Genomic DNA, 17,853 nt, shown 5'->3' on the forward strand with positions numbered 1-17,853 from the left:
CGGACCGGGCCATCCCGAAAGAAGGGTGTCGCGCTAAAATGAACCAAGCGACAGTTGGGCGCCTGCTCCCAGGGTTGTCTTGTCCCAACCTGCGTATCCCCCGAAATGGCCAATTGAGTGACTCAATGCGCCCAACGCAGATTTCTGTCACTTTTGACACACCGAGTATCCCCTGTCTTGGGGCGCTTCGTACGGCAGCCGCGCTGCGCCCTTGGGTCGAGCTGGCTGCGCGATGGCTCGACGTTGCTCGCGAGGGGTGTCACATGACCGTGGACGGCGTCGAATTGCTGGAAGTTGAATTTTCGGTCGGTCAGGGGTGGTTGATAGGCCAGATGGTCGTGGAAAGACTGGGTCGGAGAGGCCATGTAGCCAATGGAGACCCCTGTCGACACCGAGAATGCACAACCGTGTAAGTCGACCCCGTTGCGGGAGCCAAAGCAGCGCCCTCCTGCTGGCGATGTGATGCCAAACAAATTATTCTCTGGTGTCGAGTCCACGTCCTTGAACCCGTACAAGCTCTTGCACAAGATTGACCGTCGGGAGAGCCTTCCATCCCATCTTGTCGTCGACTCGTCCATCCGAGACGCACAGCTAGCTGCATGCTCAACACGCCTGCCGCACGCAGGTAGCCAAGGTTCCACCAGATCAGATTCCGATCAGATATCCCCCATGACTTACACCGGGAAGTTCAGCATGGATCCCATCAGAGACTTGTCCCAGTTTGGACAAGAAAACCCCCGTGCTCCCCCTTCCCCGGACCTCGATGCCCTCTTCAACGAAGTCTTTGACTACCCGGCCCTGCTCGGCGAGCCGGTTCACTGGCCCCAGCACGCCTACTCCTACACCCAGCAACCCCAGCACCAGCACCTTTCCAAACTTGTCACCGAATTTCCCTCGCGCGACGCCCTCGAGGCTCGCTTCTATAGGATGAGCCCCTCCTTCGGCTCAGATAATGCCACCACCTCCCCGACTTACTCGGGACACTCCTCTCCCCCAGACCTCATCCAGGGCGGAAGTACCTCGCCCTCTGAGCATTCTGACCATGAGCTGCCCGAGTACCATGACCGCCCATCCCGTCATGCGAGCCGCAGTCCAAAGGGCTACCGTGCTCACCGCGACGAGGATTGGGCATATCCCGTGCATGGTTCGCACAAGCCATCCCGACGGGAGCTTGTGCACCACAAGGTTCGGGGCCCCATTCCGGGAGGTGCCACAGGGCCGATCGACCAGGGCCCCGGTCCCAAGCTCCCGTCTGGACGAACCCCGGCGAAGCGTCCGAGGCAGTTGGAGAACCCAGATCAAACAGCCGACGTGCGTAAGAGTGGAGCTTGCCTGCCATGCCGGGTATCCAAGACTCGAGTAGGTGTCCCCCGACTGCCCTTACCAAGTGTCCCGTGATCAAAAGCTAAGACATGTCTCAGTGCCACGAGAACGGTGTTTGCCCCGCATGCCGCAAGGCCTTCCCTGAACATTCTCATCTCGTATGTGCCCGCAAGAGTCTGAGCGAGCTGTGGCCCATTATCGGTCAAGGTCCTGGTAAGACGAACAGAGACCAGGTTGTACACACGCATGTCGGCTGACCCTTTGCACTGCAGATATCTGGTCAAGGAACCCCAAGAAGGAGGCCGCTTTCTGCGCAGAGGCCCGTCCACGTATCTTCACCGGGGTGGTCAAGCCTATCAAGGTGTTCTTCTCCACCAAGCCGAGCGTGGATTCGCCGTTTTTCCATGCCTACGTCCAGCCGTACCGTTGGCGGGACGAGGATGGAAACAACCCTATCGAAAAGGTCTCTCTGTCCAGTGCCTCGGGTCAGCTCGTCGACCACTCCCAACTGCAACAATGGGTAGAGGCCCAAATCTACCATGAACGGGATCATGCCTTCCCCAGTGCCGTACAGAGGTTCCTCATGGATTACGCCAATGAGGGACGCGGCCTGCCTCAGCATCGTCTGGTGTGTCTTATCCACCGCATGGGTTGCTTCTACCGTATCTGGAAGACGTCTTCTTTCGGGTGCCGCGATCCGTCCGGAAGGGTGAGTGTCTTGCCAATCTCGGTACAGGCGCAGCTTCGCCACATTGCGATGAAGGCCATTCACTCTATCGAGGGCGATATCCTGCGGCAGCTGGACAACCTCACAACCGCCGCCCACCAGCCCAAGCAGGATGACCGTCTAGCTCTCTGGGCAGGCCTGTGGCAATTGATGCTGTTTTACCGAGACCTCACGGCGTCGTCCTGGGATTGGTTGTCGCGCGTCGCCGACCCTCGTTCTTGTGAGCTTGATTGAGACCCTTGCTGTTCGTTTGGAAGCTGACTTTGACCCAGCCCACCCACTGTACGCCCGAGTGCAGTATCTCTCAGACGGGTTCTTCCCGCTACTGGCGACGTTCTATCACTATCAGTTCAGAACAAAGAAGAGCCTTGAGGTGTCATTGGACTGGCTCAGGTCGCCCAAGTACAGTGGGTCCCGATACAAAGCCATTGAGCACAGCGGCAGGATCCTTCTCGACAGTCGCAAGCACTTCTTGCAGAGCTTGCAAAGCTCGCAGAATGAGATTGACCGGAGACTTTGCGTGTTCGTTGTCAACCACGAACTCAAAAAGCTGAATGCAAGGAGGCGGGCCCCCAAGTCCTCGAAGTCCAGGGGGGCGGAAGACGACTGCGACGATGACTATGAGTAAGAGAGACGTCTCTTGGTATGGGTTGAGGTGAATTGGCCGGTCTTTCCCAGTGGTGGTATTTCTGTGTTGGAAAATGGTGATGATGTTACGAAATCATGATTTTAGTGTATCGATCCGAGCAACGATTTTCTTTTGGGGCTTTTTGGTCCCGTTTTTCAACGTGCTCTTCAGTTTCTCTATTAAGCCGGCTGGTTTGATTTGCGCAATAATGACCTCTGAGATGAGTATTTCAAGCTCGAGACGATCTTTCTTCTCTTCTCGGGGTCGAATGTGAGCTTTGAAACTGTTCCATAGGTTAGAGAAGAGTTAAACTTTCCGACTCGAGTGGATTATACCTGAGTGACTTCTCGAACTGGTCAATGTCTCGCGGGATGACGGGAAAAATGCTGGCAGCCACGTCGGTGACAGCGCCGATATACTTGGCCCAGAATACAGCATCATTGCTATTGCGGGAGATGATACCTTCGAGACCTTCGGCAAGCTTCGCATCGGCCGGACCAAGGCCTAAGCCCCACCTTGCGGCAACAGTGAGACCAAGCAGGGCCCTGGACAAGTGAGTCAGCCCAGGTGCATCAGAATCTCGGGAGATGGCATTGTGTAGGGCATAAGATGCATTGGTGTCGGCGTAGTAGCCGCCCCGTGCCCAAATCTCTCGAACATAGAGGCATCCTAGACCCTCATCTGACAAGACCGTGGGAATGTTGGAAGACGCCAGTACTTCTTGAGGCAGGGCCTGGGAGATCTTCCGCAGGATCCCATCGAAGATTGGCTTTTCCTGGGCGGAGACGGCAGCTATCGCCACAAGAGGGTTGCTCTCGCGGATTTCGCGGGGAAGCTTCATCATCAGGGCGCCGTCTCGATTCGATCCCTGGCAAAATGTGGCGCGATTAATATTTGGTACGGTTGCAATGAACGCCTTAACAACTCGGGTGATCGCATCAAACTGACGGCGGCGTCTCTTGGATAGGCCGAATATCTTTCCGTCATGCTCCTTGTTGATTCGAATCATCTCATCGACTTGCTTGAAGGTGGCTCCGTCGACCGTGAACGTCCCGATAGATGGTATTGGGTAAGGCTGGTGCTTATCAGCATGCATCAGCATGCTTCCATAGCCACGGAAACCTCCGCCACACATATATACATCGAGACAAGCCTTCTTGTTGCCGCTGTCGTAGGCTCGACGTATGTCTTGTAGCTTTGTGAATTTGGCGCACAGCTGGTCGTAGGCTGATTTCATCGACTCAAGGAGCCTGTTGCTTTCAAAACTTTGAAGCTCAGCGTCTCCTTCTTCAAGGATACGGGTGAGCTTTGCAGCACCGTACGGCATGCTGCAACCGGCCAAGGCTGCTTTGGTCTCATACGCAGCGAGTGACGTGTCGACCCAGGTGATCTGGACACTGCCCCCTCCCAGGTCGAGGAAGAGAGCCCCACGGTCTACCGTAGTCACGGCGCTTCTCGATCCCATTACGGCTCCGAAAAGGGTCTCGACAGCCGGTTCGAGAATTTGAACGCCACAACCCCCGGTAGCCTTGACCACCGCGGCCAGCAACTCGGTGGCGTTGGACGCGCGACGCATTGCCTCCGTTGCGAATATCATCATGTTCCGACGAGGAACCTGGTGGAGATCTGCCAGTCGTGCGAAGTTCTGGAGTGCGATCGCCACATCGCTGATGGTAGCAGATGGTAAGATGAGAGCACCATGGTCGTCGGGAGTCAAAGCATCAAAGAGGGAGATGGCCGCGCGCGTAGAGTAGATGGGCTCAAGAAGACGGGCCTTCGAAGGGGCAAGTGAAGTAATGGAAAACCGAATTCCGTTGCTGTAGATGTCAGTGGCTTGTTTACGCTGCTCGCATCCAAATTGCGATGTACCTGCCCATGTCTACAATAGCGTAGACATGGCTGTCATCTTCCGGGTGCCACGGTGGCAGCCTCTCCGGGAGATTGTCGATAGTAAGGATACCGGAGGATTCCATGGCACCAAGGTCGATTCTCCAGCCACCGCTATCTTCGCGGATTGCCTACGAAGCCCGAGAAGATGGATCTGACCGGTCCGTGAGCGTGGGTGGATCCTACAAGCGAGGCGCTCGACGCAGTGGAGCAGTGGGTGGCGCGCGGTACCGTGAAGTGGCATGCAGCTGTGATGGATGGTATGAGTCGTTATTATGGTGGTGGACGAGTGCGACCTGTTGGTACTGGGGACAAGCGTGACCCAAAAATCGTGTGAGGTTGATGGATTTTGGCAGCGACGACGAAGGCTTGTGTGGCAGGCGCTACCTGCACAACACGCAGTCCCTACTTGAGGAAGCAAGTGGGGCAGTTGGGTGGGAATGCAGCGTAGCCATGTCGGAAGGGGAACCGGCAGGACCGCCTCCTAATCAGCTATAGTCATTTCACAAAGGGTATTGCAGGTACTGCTATCCATAGAATTGTGGCTGGCTTAGGATCTGGGACAGCTGTGATCAGATGCTAGTGTATGGTGATTTGGAGCTGTCAGTAGTTAGACCCCTGTTGAATCTTCCTACCCTAGACTTCTAGAAAGACCTTGACGGATGGCGAATCAGTGCAGCTTTTCCTGGGTACATGCGACACATACCAACTGATGTGTGTTGGCTGAAATTCTATCGCGAGAAATGGCTAGGCTGAACGGGAACTTGGATTCTGCGCCAGCGAAAAGAGCCCTACAGTGCATAGCTACGTCGTCCAGGATCGCCAATATTGTGTGCTGGGACTATGAAACCTGCACCGCCAGCCTGTCTCGACATGCATATACAGATGCAAGCACCCAAAACCGCATCGTAAGTAAGTAGACATGTATGTGTGTGTTGGCGGCTGTCGGATGCATCCCTACGTGTCCGACAGGCTGGAGATCATACGAATATGTTACATTCGTGCTGTTTGATGCCATCATGCAGCTCCACAGGCCTAGACGCTGCATGCCCAAAGGGCGGCACCATATCAAAAGCCTGATGATCCCAAGGGGCGGAAGCACGAATGCCCAACTAGTATGTAGTACCGGTCCTGCTTGTATCGTCTGAAATTTTTTACAGCGGCCTGGGCTCGAAGAACCAATACGTACGTAGTAGATTATCATTCATGAGCAAGATCCGAACGCTCCCGGGCTTCCCCGGTGATGTGCCGCATTCCTGCACCGGGGATGCGTATATGATGACTGGAGCGCCACAAGGGTTCTCCCGATTGCGGGCAAGTATTGCAGTAGTTGCCGTCCATGCAGAAGCGAAGCCCGACTGCCCGAGGTGGTAAGATCGACAAACAAGTACACGTTATGTGACTGACCTTTTTTCCCCCTTCGCTTCAGGAGGACAGGCTTGCGGAATCACGCTGGAAACGTCCGCGTGGTCGGCTTCATGGCCCGTCACCTGTCGGTAGGAGTTGCGTAGACTATAAGGGAATAATAACTAGTAGCGAGCGCTCAAGACATCTGAGGCAAGGTAGCACAGGGCAGTAATACGAGCAGCCAGATGGATTCTCCGAATTCGAAGGCGAGTATTCACACGTCTTGTGATAGACAGCAAGAGTAACACACAACTTGCTCTCGAAAATCGATTCTTCCCTACATGCACGAAAGGATGTACACGCGAAAAATTGCGAAGGGGTCTGGCTACACCTACAACAATTTCAAGATGATTTATAGTGGGTCATCAACTCAAAGCTCAGTCGTGATGTGAAAAGACATGAACTGCACACCCAGTCACACCAGTCTTGCGGATGCTCTATTGAGAGACGACATGAGCTTGGCTGTCCGTCAAGCCATTATAGGAGTAAGTAAACGTAAGCCAATCAGGGTCCATGGAGCTTTGACAGCTCGATGACCCCCACAATCTCTCGCTCAGGCCCGGCCGGCCTGCGTCTCCCGCTGCGGCCACTTCCGCAACCGCGTTTTTGCGCGCTCTTGTCGCGTCTCTTGCGACGCGTCTAAAGTGCCTCACTTCGTTATCATCATGATCCCACGAAGGCCAACTACGTACTTACTTGCCCATGTCGAAGTCAATATGTCCATAGTCACTGTCTAAATGTCGGACGAAGGCCACTCGGACACTGTGACCTGTGCACTGAACTACACTGACATGCCTAAAACCAATTCGTGGCTCCATCGCCTTTCAACTGGCGACATCAGGTTGTTATCAACTTCGCTTTTCAACCTCACACGCACGCACCATCCTGATCAGCTCTGGCTTGTCGCAACACTTGTGACACCTTGCACCGCACATTGTTGAAGCTTGCAATTCTATTGACCAGCCACCGCATTCCAAATGCACGCCCCCTTCACTAGCTGTGGATAAACACAGCGCGTGACGGTCTTTGCTGGTGGCTGGTGTGGTCACTGGACCAGGAGTCTCAGAACCACCTCACAAATCCACAAGGCTGTCAAAGCGGCCCGTACAATCGTTCGAGCGGCATGTGCTTCTTCGGTCATCACGGTATCCAAAGTGCAGGTATGGTAAACTATCAACGATCACTCCCAGCGAGCTTGACTTGAACTCAGCACATGTAATGACATGCCACTCCACCGCACAATGCTCAATTCTCGGGTAGCATTTCAAAATACCCTTCAAAAATACCACTGCTGAGTTGCTGTCACATTCTGCTTAGCCACTTCGCAAGTAATGGATGTGACTCGTGAGAGCGACACACCCAGGTCCGCATCTTGCATCCTGCTGTAGAAGAGGGACGACGCACGCCACTCATTTTGGTCCTGACTCCTGATAGTATACGCCCATCCAAGAAGCGGGCCTCTGCTGCATGATCCAGGACGTCCCTTCACCGCGAGATACGCTGAATGAGAATCCAGAGCCAACTATTAGCCAGAACCCTGGTCTGCTCAGACTTAGACACAAAGCATGGATGAGGGTCTAGTCTCCTACACCGTCTTGTCCACCGCTTCGTCACTTCACCCCTCGTGTGGCTGGCGTCAAGCAACAAACACAGCCCCTCCGCGGTCCTGTTTCTGTGCGCCTGAAATATCCGAGAAAAACTGGACGAAAACTGTAGCAAGAAACATCGGCAATGTGAGCTTTCTTTCACGGCTTATTAGAGAGGTCAACTGAAGGATTTGCGTTGTAGTGCATCCATCCTATTGCACCCTCGTTTGCCCTGCAGTGCACACCCTAGGTGGGTAAGCCAGCGAATACCCCCTAAAAAGTGGCCCCTCCAGCCAGTCACACCTGCACCTAGTGCCCACGGGACACAAGAGTCGCTGTGTGGGAAAGAGCGACTGGAAGCCCGCAACCCTGCGCACCCATCCACTCTGCCCGCTCTGCCGCCCACATCGTCTCCTCTTCTTCCGGCTTCACTCTCGTCATTCCACCTCTACTTCGCATTCCAGTCCCTCGTTTCGCTGGTGCGCCTGCTTCGTTTCGACAAAGTCTCTAGACCATGTGATATAAGTCGCTTGAACAATCTAGCCATCGAACTCGCCTCAAGTTTCGACAAACGCCACGAGCCTGCTTCTCGCTACTCGGCTCTACACCGACACCCATTTCCTATCTACCGCGACACATCTTCCAGGCGCACAGTCGTGTTCAGGCGATTCAGAATATTGCGCGCGCTTCGATCCGACCATCGCCACTGCCAATATTGTTCTGCGGGAATTGATCGATAACATCAATATCGCACCACTTCCCCGCCACCATCCTCCATCGATTTAAGGACAAAGTCTCACCACTCTCCAATTTGACGCGTGGCTTATTGACATTGCGCCCTCTCGTCAATCTAGGGCGCCTTGTCGATCGACCTTCAGAAGAAGCAGGATATCGTCTTTGCGCTTGCCCTTTGCGCGTGCGCTCCGTCCAACGCGCCAGCCGTTTCGACATTGCTTTTGGTGGGCGCTACTTATCGCTACGTCTGCAGAGTTTCCGCACCAACCAACTCAATTCGGCAAGCAAAGATGACTCCCTTGCAGCGCTTGTCTGCCATGCGGACGCGGGCTTTCCGACGATCTGAAGGACCCCAAACACCCGAACCGACTTCGTCTCAACAAGATATCGACTTGCCCCCTTCACCACCTAGACAACGTTTCCGACTCAAGAGGCGAGCTGCATCACGCACCCCTGCGGCGCCCACGGAACAATTTTTGGCGTCTGTCGACGCCGCCGATGTTCCCATCCCTAGTATTGAGGAGCCTTTCGTGGTCGATGAGGATATGCTGGACACGACCAACCAGGGAGCCTTTGCTACACTGTCTGAGGCGCATTCAATGGAGCTTCCACATAGTGGCGCTCATCAGCGGATGTTCTCTCCACCGAAAACACCTGCGCCAGGCGAACTGAACCTGTCGATTGCGACCACCAACCAATTCCCTGACTGGTCTAACGACTCAACTTTTAGCGACTCGGAGTGTGAGTCGAGTCGGCCATCAACGGCCCGCTCAAATCGCACGAGCGCGTCCTATTTCAGCCAGTCCTCTTTCGCATCGGATGACGCAAGCTTGATAAGTCCAGATCAGCAGTTCAGCTGTCGATTTGATAAGTTCTTATCGCCCGACGATGCGGACAGGACGATCAAGCCTTCCGCGCCTGTGCGTGCGGCGAAATCGCGCAAAGCCCCATGGACCAGGGCCATGGATAACCACATTTGGACAACTTACACAATGTACCTGCAGGATCCCAAGGTTACCCCGGTGCGCATTGGCGCCAGTGGTGTCCCGCCGTGTGGTGTTGTGGCTCGCGTCGCAAGGGAAGCTAGCCGCAGCTGGAGAGGCTCCAACGCCCTGAAGCAATCCAAGGACTGCAGTGGGAGTACAACACCGACGGCAGGAAGTAAGTGCACCTACATAAAATGGCCCCACACGAACGCTGCTACAAGGGCCCATTTGGTGGAGATGTGCAAGGCCAATGCTGGAGGCAAGGGCCGCAATGAGCGTTACTTTGCAAGCAGCCCCACGCCGTTCGGCAAGACTATGAGTCGCGCACGAGCTCGACGCACGACTCCAGCACGTGCGCCTTCTATTTTCTCTGGAGGAGACATGGCCATGTCCCTCGCTGTCAGCACCTCCGACTCCATGCAGCTCGGGGGACCCCTAGCACAGCTCACTACCGCTGGCCAGCAGGAGGAAGCCCAAGAACTACCACCCTTGCCGCAGGGCCAGACCTCTCTCCTTCCGCCTTACCTCGACGAGCCTAGACCTCGTCTGGGGTCGCCTTTTGTAGCCAAAAGCTATGGACCCAGTACCTCAAGCTCTTTTGCGGAGATGCTGGGCTCCGAGACCCCGCGTCAAAGCAACTCCATGGGCGCGCGTCGAGGCCTCAAGTCTCCAGTCAGAGTGAACAGGAGCCGGTCCAACACGCAAAAGCGCCGTGCAGATCTCGAGGCGCGCAGGTCGAAGAGGCCCAGCCTGCCCTCAGATATGTGGAGTGAGCCGGGGGCAAGCCCCATTGCGCCGAGCTCCGACTTTGACAACATGCCCTCGATTTTTGCCAACATGCAGCAACCCGTCGAGACTGCGGCTCGCATCCCTTCTCGCGCGTTCCTGCATTCGTTGGACAATGCCCCCCCAAGATTGGGTTCGCCTTTTGGCGGTCTCCCTTCAAGCTTCTCCTTCCCCGCCAGGGGCAGCAGTGTCCTTGCCCACCTCGCCGCCGCGGCGCCCGGCGCCGCATCCAACTCGATGCGACCCTTTTCGAGCATGCAGCAGTGGCGCGAGACGCCTCGCACCCGAACGCCCTTGCCCGACCGCCTGGCCTACATAGACGAGCGTCTCAAGCAGATTCGCCAACGCAGCGAGGAGCGTCGGCGCTCTGAGTCACCTCTCTGATTCACATTATTTGACAAGAAAGCAACCACATTCATTTACTTCGCACTCAAAGCGCTCCGACCAGACTTTTCCTTTTCACGACAATTACGACGTTACGGATGATACCCATCCCAGTTGGATGCGGATACAGCGACTACACCAGACCATGTTCTGTCTGCCCTGTTTTGACATGAGCATGCTGCCGACAGCGGATTTCACGACCGACTACTAGTATTTATTACTGCTTGCTCGACCTGCTGCTCATCTTTGACCACCGCCGTGGCCGACGCCGCGGCCACATGAACTACCGACGCTAGCAAGAAGGCTGCGCCGCGACTACGATCTTTGCCATCTACGGTCCTTTTCCTTTTTATCCACCATCATCCCCTTGAGCCAGGCGGAGGACAACATCCTTTTGGCTATCACGACCTTTACGTCTTCGTGTTTCTTCTTTCACCTCCTTTTTTTTTATTACGAATGTTTACTTCTGCGCGAAAAAGTTTGTCTTTACGAGAATATGATGTACATGTCGCAAGCCCAGGGGTTCACCCGTCAGCGGCCAAGATAGACGAGAGCGGATGGCTGAGCGTCGAATCTGTATGAACGAGCTATGAATATATACTGCACCACTTTCACATGGAATCGATTTGTCTCTCGATGGATCCGCGTGCTGGTTTATTTATTAACATGTCCACCTTTGACACTGTGTTGAGCTAATATGCTGACATTACCACAAACAACGACACACCACCACCCACCGCGCGCCACCGTACCCTCATGTTCGCAGCGTGCTTGAGACGGAGCGGACGTGCTTCACAGCCTTGTCGCGCTCCTCGGCATCACCACCCTCTCGAGAAAAGAGCGGCCTCGGCACAGCATCCTCCTCGACGAGCGGAGTTGCCGCCAACGTCTTCGCGCCCGCCAGCTGCGCCGCCAGCAGGACGGGATCCTCCGCGACGATGCTCCTCATCCTTTTCCTCTCGTGCGGGCACCGCTTCTCGCCGACAGTCGCACGATGCGAGTGGAAGGAGCACTCCCTGAAACCAAAGGCACGCTCGTCGTTGCGCAGCTTGTTGGCCGGGATGCGAAGCTGCGGGTTCTTGAAGCGCAGGTCCAGACCCGAGGTGGTCATCTTGTGGATGTGCACGCTGTAGTCGTCGTGCAGCTCGGGGACGGAGTCGATGAGGCACTGGAACTGCGTGGCCATGTCGTCGCCTGCGTCGAACACGTGGGAGCCGGCCTCGTCTGGGTAATCCTGTATGGGCGAGGGCACGCTGGTGGCCGTGTTGCCGGTGAGGCTGAAAGCGACCATGGCGACGGCCCAGCGGCGCAGGCGCACGGCGGCGAGGCCGTCGCACTTTGTGTAGAGGTAGGAGACGAGACCCGGTGTGACGTCCCAGTCACACTTGAGGTAGAGATCCTGGAGGGCGTCCATGGCGGAGTCCTGAAGGTGGTAGATGCCGAGGTGACTGGCGAAGAGGTGGAGGCGGATCATTGCCCAGTGGATGTCGTTGAGGCCCTGGATGCCGTTGTCGTCTTGCGCAATGGCAATGGCGTCGTCGAGCATGCGACGAAAGGTGTGGCGCGGGTTGTGAAGCCACTGGACGAACAGGGCGAACATGGAGGGCAGCTCGCCCGGTAGCCAGAGCGAGACAGCGCGGGGCGACCCATCGTGGCGGTGGTGGGATGGCCTGTTGAGTTGCTCGGCAAAGAAGGAGGATGTCGCGCAGAGCAGATTCCTGTTGACTTTGAAGGGGCGCTTCTGGGGGCCCACGAGGACTGTCGCCAGACCATCGTCGACGGACTGGTGGGCGGGCTTCTTCCTCTTCGCAATGGGCGCAGGATGAGGAGGCTGTGGTTCGGAGTGCGAGCGCGCGTGAGGTGTACCGGCTACTGGGACAGACACATTGTTGCTGCTGCTGTTATTGTGGTTGTTGTTGTTGCTGTCGCCGCGAGATTTGGCGGGGATGTGTTTGTCGAGGCTCGGACGGGAAAAGCCAGGGAGTGACCAGTGGAAAGCCTTATGCGCGAACGACATGGAAGCCATGGCGAGAGAGTAATAATCGCTCGCGCGATATAAGGAACAGTACCAAGAATGAAGCAAGCAGGCTGTATAGAGAGCTGGACCAGCCAGCAAGGAGAAGGAGAAGCAGAATGAAGGGCTGCCACTAGGACGCGACGCACACGAAACAAGCAAATGGGCAAAGAAGAGAGAGGGACGAAACTCAATTTAATGACACGCTCAATCTGACGTGAAGAGGAGAACAAGAAGGATAACCTATATTAAGGCCCTGCCTCGACTTGACGTCCTGTGAATTGTGATTGATTCTTCTCTCGGCGACGGTGCAGATACGCCCCGCCCCGCATGCCCAGACTGAGAAGGTCGGGCTTGTGAAACCCCTGAGATGGAACACTAACACGATAGCATAGTGAGTGAAGGGCTGTGCTGTTAGTGGACGGTACTGCGCGAGACGAACCCCTAGACTAGGTCCGTCGTGCGTTTCAGAGACGCGCCCGCGTGTGGCTTGGCCAATCAGCGGGCGTGGGCCCGTCCGCTCGAGGCGCTTGGCGAAAGAAGCTGATGGCGAGAATGGGCAATCGAGGTTGTCGATTGGCAAGCCCAGTGGATGGTGATGGCCGTCTTGTTGCGCCTCTTCTCCTGATTCACCGTGCACTGGTCGTCATTCGCTGGGACAATCAGTAGTCTGACTTGCTCCGCCAGAAGAGTGTCAGCTCTCAGGGTCCTAGGAGATCGTCTTCTGTCTACGTACGGTACGTAGTATCGATTCCTGGTACATGGGCGGACGAACATGTTACCTGATGGGGTTTGGTTGTCAACTTGCGACAGACCCTGGCGAAATCTTTGACAACGGCCGGTTCACCGTTCAATTGAACGCAAGAGCAGGCCCCTTGCAGGTGGGATCCGGTGACGGAATCGAATTGATGAAATCATCTTCACTCACTGGTACTATTAATTAACGAATGAACACGCGGGCTTTCATTTGGGCGTCTGATTGCCAACGTGCGCATGCGCTCGTATCAAGCTCTCAGCACGGCGATCAAGAAGTAATAAATGACGTCCTTTGTGCTCCGTAAGAATGACCCAGTGACCCAACCCAACGCCTTGTTTGTACTCCGTACCATGCAAATGCTCCGGTGGCGATGAGCCCTACTCCTGGCCTGCGATGCCGAGGTGATGAAGCAGATAGATGCAAGATTCGTCACATGATGTCCGATTTTCTCCCTATTTTGCCTGCCGCAACGCCAATGCTGGAATAAAGGGGGGGAAAAATAAAAATAATAACAAGGGTCGAGATTTAGTTCTTGATGATTGTTCGTCGAGAAACACCCTGGCTACTGGGCAGGAATGTCTTCACCATCGTCATCGCTGCTGCTGTTCCCTGTCGAGTCACTCTCCTCCGAATCACTTGAGGCGATGGAGACAGGATGATCATGGGCGCCCGCGGACCGCGATTGTGGCTGACTAAGCGGCGAAGGTTTCGGGCGATTGGCGTAGAGCCTTACTGGCGTGGTCTTCTGTGGCGCCTGCGCGGTTGGATCGACCGTCTCTGCCGACGCCGCTGAGGATCCGAGCCCGCCCATCTCGGAGAGGGGAGCCATCTTACGAGGAGATTCAACAGGCTTCGGAGGCGACGGCTGCTGTTGATACTGAGGTACTCCAGTATCCGGCCCAGCGTCCAAGCGAGCTCTCTTGGCAGGCCGCGTAGCATTACCGGCGTCGATCACGGCCTGGATATTCCCCGACTTAAACAAGCGTTCTTTCCTTTCCTGTTCAGCCCACACCTCTAGCGCATTTGGCGTTTGGAGCAGACGGCATCGCTCAGCGTCTACCTCTGCTACCGGGCGACGCTCCTTCAGTCGGATGCCGTACTTCTTGCGGGTAACGCTCTGCTTCGTGTTATATCGGTTCTTGATCTTGATAAGCTCATCAGTGGCATGGGGCTCAGGAAGCTTCATAGCACTACGTATCTCCACGCCATACTTCTCCTCTATCGAGAGCCGCTCCTCGGTCCACGCTTTGAGAGTCTTCGGGTCAAGATGAGCATAGTGGTCCTCGACGGCACCGGGAGGCTTGGGCGTGGCCTGGTGTGCGTTCGCGGCTGTGCGCATGGGCACGGGCGTTTGTGAAGAGGATGGCGGCAATCTCGGCGATTGGGTCGCTTGCCCCTGCGGTGTCATTTGCCCACTAGTCTTTGGCCCAACAGCCGCCGTGGACCATGTCAACGGCGCCGATGGCGCGCGGCGGGCAAACTCCTGTAGTGCTTGCCACATCGCCTGCTCTACCTGTGCGTCGTACTCGCCGCAAACTTGGCTTTTGGTGTGATATTTGGTGCCGTGAGGAGATCCGAAATTAAGGCCGCAGTGTGGACAGGCAGTCTTGCCAACTTTGGCAATGTCGAATGCATCGCGGCAAACCCCCTTCCTTTGGTGCTATTGCATGTTAGCAGTCTCACCCATAGTCTAGTGATCAAAGGGGTACGACTCACGTATTCCAGAGCGCGTGGACCGCTGCAGGGCCGTGTACACGTCGGGCACACCAGGAGCGAGATCCCTTGTTGGCCAACCGAGATATGCTGCCCACCATTCGGCAACCCGTGTACCGGCGTAGCTGACGATGAATGTTGGCTGCTTTGCTGCACTTGCTTGTACAGACCACGGACATCTGGGGTGACCGTCTCCTTTTCACTATTCGGACCCTTTTCCTCCACGTAGTCGTCAATGGTATACCCCAAGCGTTCAGCTGTGGCCAGGGCATTGACCAGGTTGCGCGCCGTTGCGGTCTCCAGGCGTTGCGCGACAGCCTTATCCAGAAATGCAGGGCTGGCCTTTGAGAGTATTTGATCCGCAAGCTCATCAATGTCTCGTGTGGTCATATGCTGGAAGATTGCAGTCTTGGATGTCTGCACCATCTTAGCCCCAAAGTCCTTGACGGCTGTGCGCAAGGTCGCCTCGCTTGCCTGATGAAGGATGGCATTGAGCTGGATGAGGCCCGTCAGTCAGTCACTTGCTCCAGGTTCGTAGTAGGAAGGGCAACTCACCATAAACGCAGTGTGATACTCGGAGCCCATGAGGCAGCGATCCCAGTTGTCACGCACAACGTGTCGAACCACGCTAGGCTTGGCCCTTTTGATGGCATTAGACGTATCTGCAAATTCGTTGGCTGTAGCTTGATCCGTACGAGGCTTTGGTAGTTCTGGCGATGCGAACTTGGGTGCGCTCGACGCATGCCCATTCACAGCATGCTGGGCAAGGACCGGTGATGGTGCTATGCCTGGCGCTGGAGTTGGTATCTTCGGGAGATTGAAGGGTGGTGTCTGCGCTGGTGTGTTTGTTGCTTGTCTCACGGGCACCGAGGCCTGGGTCTGTCCGGGGCTATTGGATAGAGGTGCTGTATGCGATGCTGCACTAGGATGATCGCTCTGCACGGCGGCCATTGACTGCTGCTGGCCCTCGACGGAAGGCATGACGCCTCCTTGAGCCACGGGTACGTCAGACATGATGACCTCAGGCGTCGCCATGTTGATTGCTAGACGCTGAGCGCGGGATACGGAGCGCGTTGATGATCCGGGGCGCGTTCTTATTAGTCAACCGCTAGTGTGAAGCAGGTGAAAGCGCGTGTGATAATTGCTGCCTTTGGAGGCGCAGGACAAGTCGAAAAATCAAAGGCGAGTACCCGTGACGAAAAGAATTGACCCAAAGTGACTCCCAAAGAACAATATGGCTGAAAGAAAAGGGCAGGCAACGACCGTCCTCGTTGTTGGTGGATACGAGGCAGGTGAGGTTTGATTTTTGGTAGCTAATAATTACCACCCGGTCGCGTTGATAGCTCCAATAGCTAACCCGAACGTGAAGGGTTGCGGCAAGTGCAACGCGAGTTAGTTAGGCAGGAGCGGGTCCTCGTGCGAGTGCACTCGATAACGCTAATCTGCATTCGCGTACAGATAATTACTTGTACTTCTCAAGGCCGATGGGTATGCCAAGCCCGTGTGCACTTATAAAGCTATAGCTATAACGAAGGCGAGAATGATACGGATAGTGAAATCGCTAAGGGTCGGGGCTTGGGAGAAAGCGCGATAGGTCGCTCTAGTTGGTGTGGGTATCTGGGATATTTACAGAAGGCGGCGGTAAAGAATTTAATGCGAGGTTAGGGGGGAAAGCAAAACCTGAATTAAACGAAATATATCGTAAGCGCTCGGGGCGGTCAAAGGACCTGTCCCGGGCGAACCCGCTTATATTTCGGCTTAATTAGCATATGCTCCATATTACTCAGCGATTATTCGCCATGCCACTAATATCCAATAAATCATGTTCGAGAAATGCATGCATTTATGTTCCTCTGCCGATAATTGTTCCTTGTCTCTGATAAAAACAAAAAACTAACATGGTACTTCTCCCGTTGACACTGACCAAAACACCCGCACGCATAGTTATCTCCAGCATGATCGCGTCGACTCTCATGTCTACCAAGGCGTAGGCAGCTCAACACCTTCGCACCATCTTTTCTCCTTGGCCCTCATGTGAACGACTCCGGCAGCCGCGAAGCATCGCAAGCCATCCAGAAGCGAGTTGCCAAGGCGTTGGCAGCATCCGCGTCCTTGACCAGCTCCCCGCAAATTGAATAGACGGAAGACTGCTAGTTCCCGTCCAATCCACGAGATAAGCAGAGCCTACTCTGTGGATGGATCGGAGCGCCGTGATAAAGCCAATTGGCACGCTCGACCACGGTTCCGCAGGGAACGGACCGCGCCTTGAGCTTCGAGACGATCTGGCGCAATTCATGGGTACAAAGACCCGGGGAGCCTAGTAGGGCCTCCAAAGCCGTCCAGCGGAGCCTGAGGATGTGCGCGTACTGCGCGTTCCATGCTTTCTGGTTCCACGCACCCGGTGCGACTCCGGCCCTCTTGGCCATCTGAATACAGTTGATGTGGTCTTTGCTAATCCTGTAGGCACGCACGGTCCGCTCTACCGTCAGTTTAAGATCGACGGCGCACCTGTGATGTTCAGACCATGCGTAGAATCCAGCGTCTGAGTGTTCGATATGTTCCTCGAATAACTGAATGGCATGGTCGAGGTGGACCAGCTCGGCAATGCTCTGGTCAATGATGCCAGGGATTTTCAGTATAGGGCGAGGTTCCTCTCCCCTGCGGAATATAGCTTCAACAAAGAGTTCGTCAGAGTGTCCATGAAATGGCTTTCTCTGCGGAGCTGAGGATGGTCGCATCGATGAGGAGAGGAACGTGCCATTGCTCAAGAGCCCCAACCCATGATGACTGGCTGGTCCTGCTGGACGCAGTGGTCTGCCACTTAGCCAATCATCGTTTTGAGCTGACTTGTGTGTCAATGTGGCTGGTGCAAAGTGTTGTTGCGTATGTCTTGATATTGTTGGGATGAGTTAGGAAAGAA

The 17,853-nt window shown here is 55.3% G+C and overlaps 5 protein-coding genes across 5 annotated transcripts; 2 read left to right on the forward strand and 3 right to left on the reverse strand.

Annotated features, from left to right (window-relative positions):
* Positions 1–372: 372 nt before the first annotated feature.
* J7T54_005950 (uncharacterized protein) lies at positions 373–2,678 on the forward strand (the record flags this gene model as incomplete). The annotated part of the gene is made up of 4 exons (XM_051509581.1): positions 373–1,359; positions 1,422–1,536; positions 1,596–2,270; positions 2,323–2,678. 4 exons carry the CDS (start codon positions 373–375, stop codon positions 2,676–2,678), a joined length of 2,133 nt encoding a protein of 710 aa, XP_051366472.1.
* Positions 2,679–2,973: 295 nt separating this feature from the next.
* Positions 2,974–4,809, reverse strand: J7T54_005951 (Retrograde regulation protein-like protein; the record flags this gene model as incomplete). The annotated part of the gene is made up of 3 exons (XM_051509690.1): positions 2,974–4,495; positions 4,548–4,683; positions 4,752–4,809. The coding sequence occupies 3 exons, from the start codon at positions 4,807–4,809 to the stop codon at positions 2,974–2,976; spliced, it is 1,716 nt and encodes a 571-aa protein (XP_051366473.1).
* Positions 4,810–8,583: 3,774 nt separating this feature from the next.
* On the forward strand, positions 8,584–10,449 carry J7T54_005952 (uncharacterized protein; the record flags this gene model as incomplete). Its single annotated transcript, XM_051509801.1, has 1 exon — positions 8,584–10,449. The coding sequence occupies one exon, from the start codon at positions 8,584–8,586 to the stop codon at positions 10,447–10,449; it is 1,866 nt and encodes a 621-aa protein (XP_051366474.1).
* A 754-nt stretch (positions 10,450–11,203) lies between these two features.
* Positions 11,204–12,475, reverse strand: J7T54_005953 (uncharacterized protein; the record flags this gene model as incomplete). Its single annotated transcript, XM_051509912.1, has 1 exon — positions 11,204–12,475. The coding sequence occupies one exon, from the start codon at positions 12,473–12,475 to the stop codon at positions 11,204–11,206; it is 1,272 nt and encodes a 423-aa protein (XP_051366475.1).
* Positions 12,476–13,782: 1,307 nt separating this feature from the next.
* J7T54_005954 (uncharacterized protein) lies at positions 13,783–17,671 on the reverse strand (the record flags this gene model as incomplete). The annotated part of the gene is made up of 4 exons (XM_051510023.1): positions 13,783–14,880; positions 14,937–15,428; positions 15,489–15,976; positions 17,122–17,671. 4 exons carry the CDS (start codon positions 17,669–17,671, stop codon positions 13,783–13,785), a joined length of 2,628 nt encoding a protein of 875 aa, XP_051366476.1.
* Positions 17,672–17,853: the final 182 nt, after the last annotated feature.

This window comes from Emericellopsis cladophorae (assembly GCF_022114955.1).
Source record: "Emericellopsis cladophorae strain MUM 19.33 chromosome Unknown NODE_1_length_1489480_cov_119_871856, whole genome shotgun sequence".
NCBI classification, from domain to species: Eukaryota; Fungi; Ascomycota; class Sordariomycetes; order Hypocreales; family Bionectriaceae; genus Emericellopsis; species Emericellopsis cladophorae.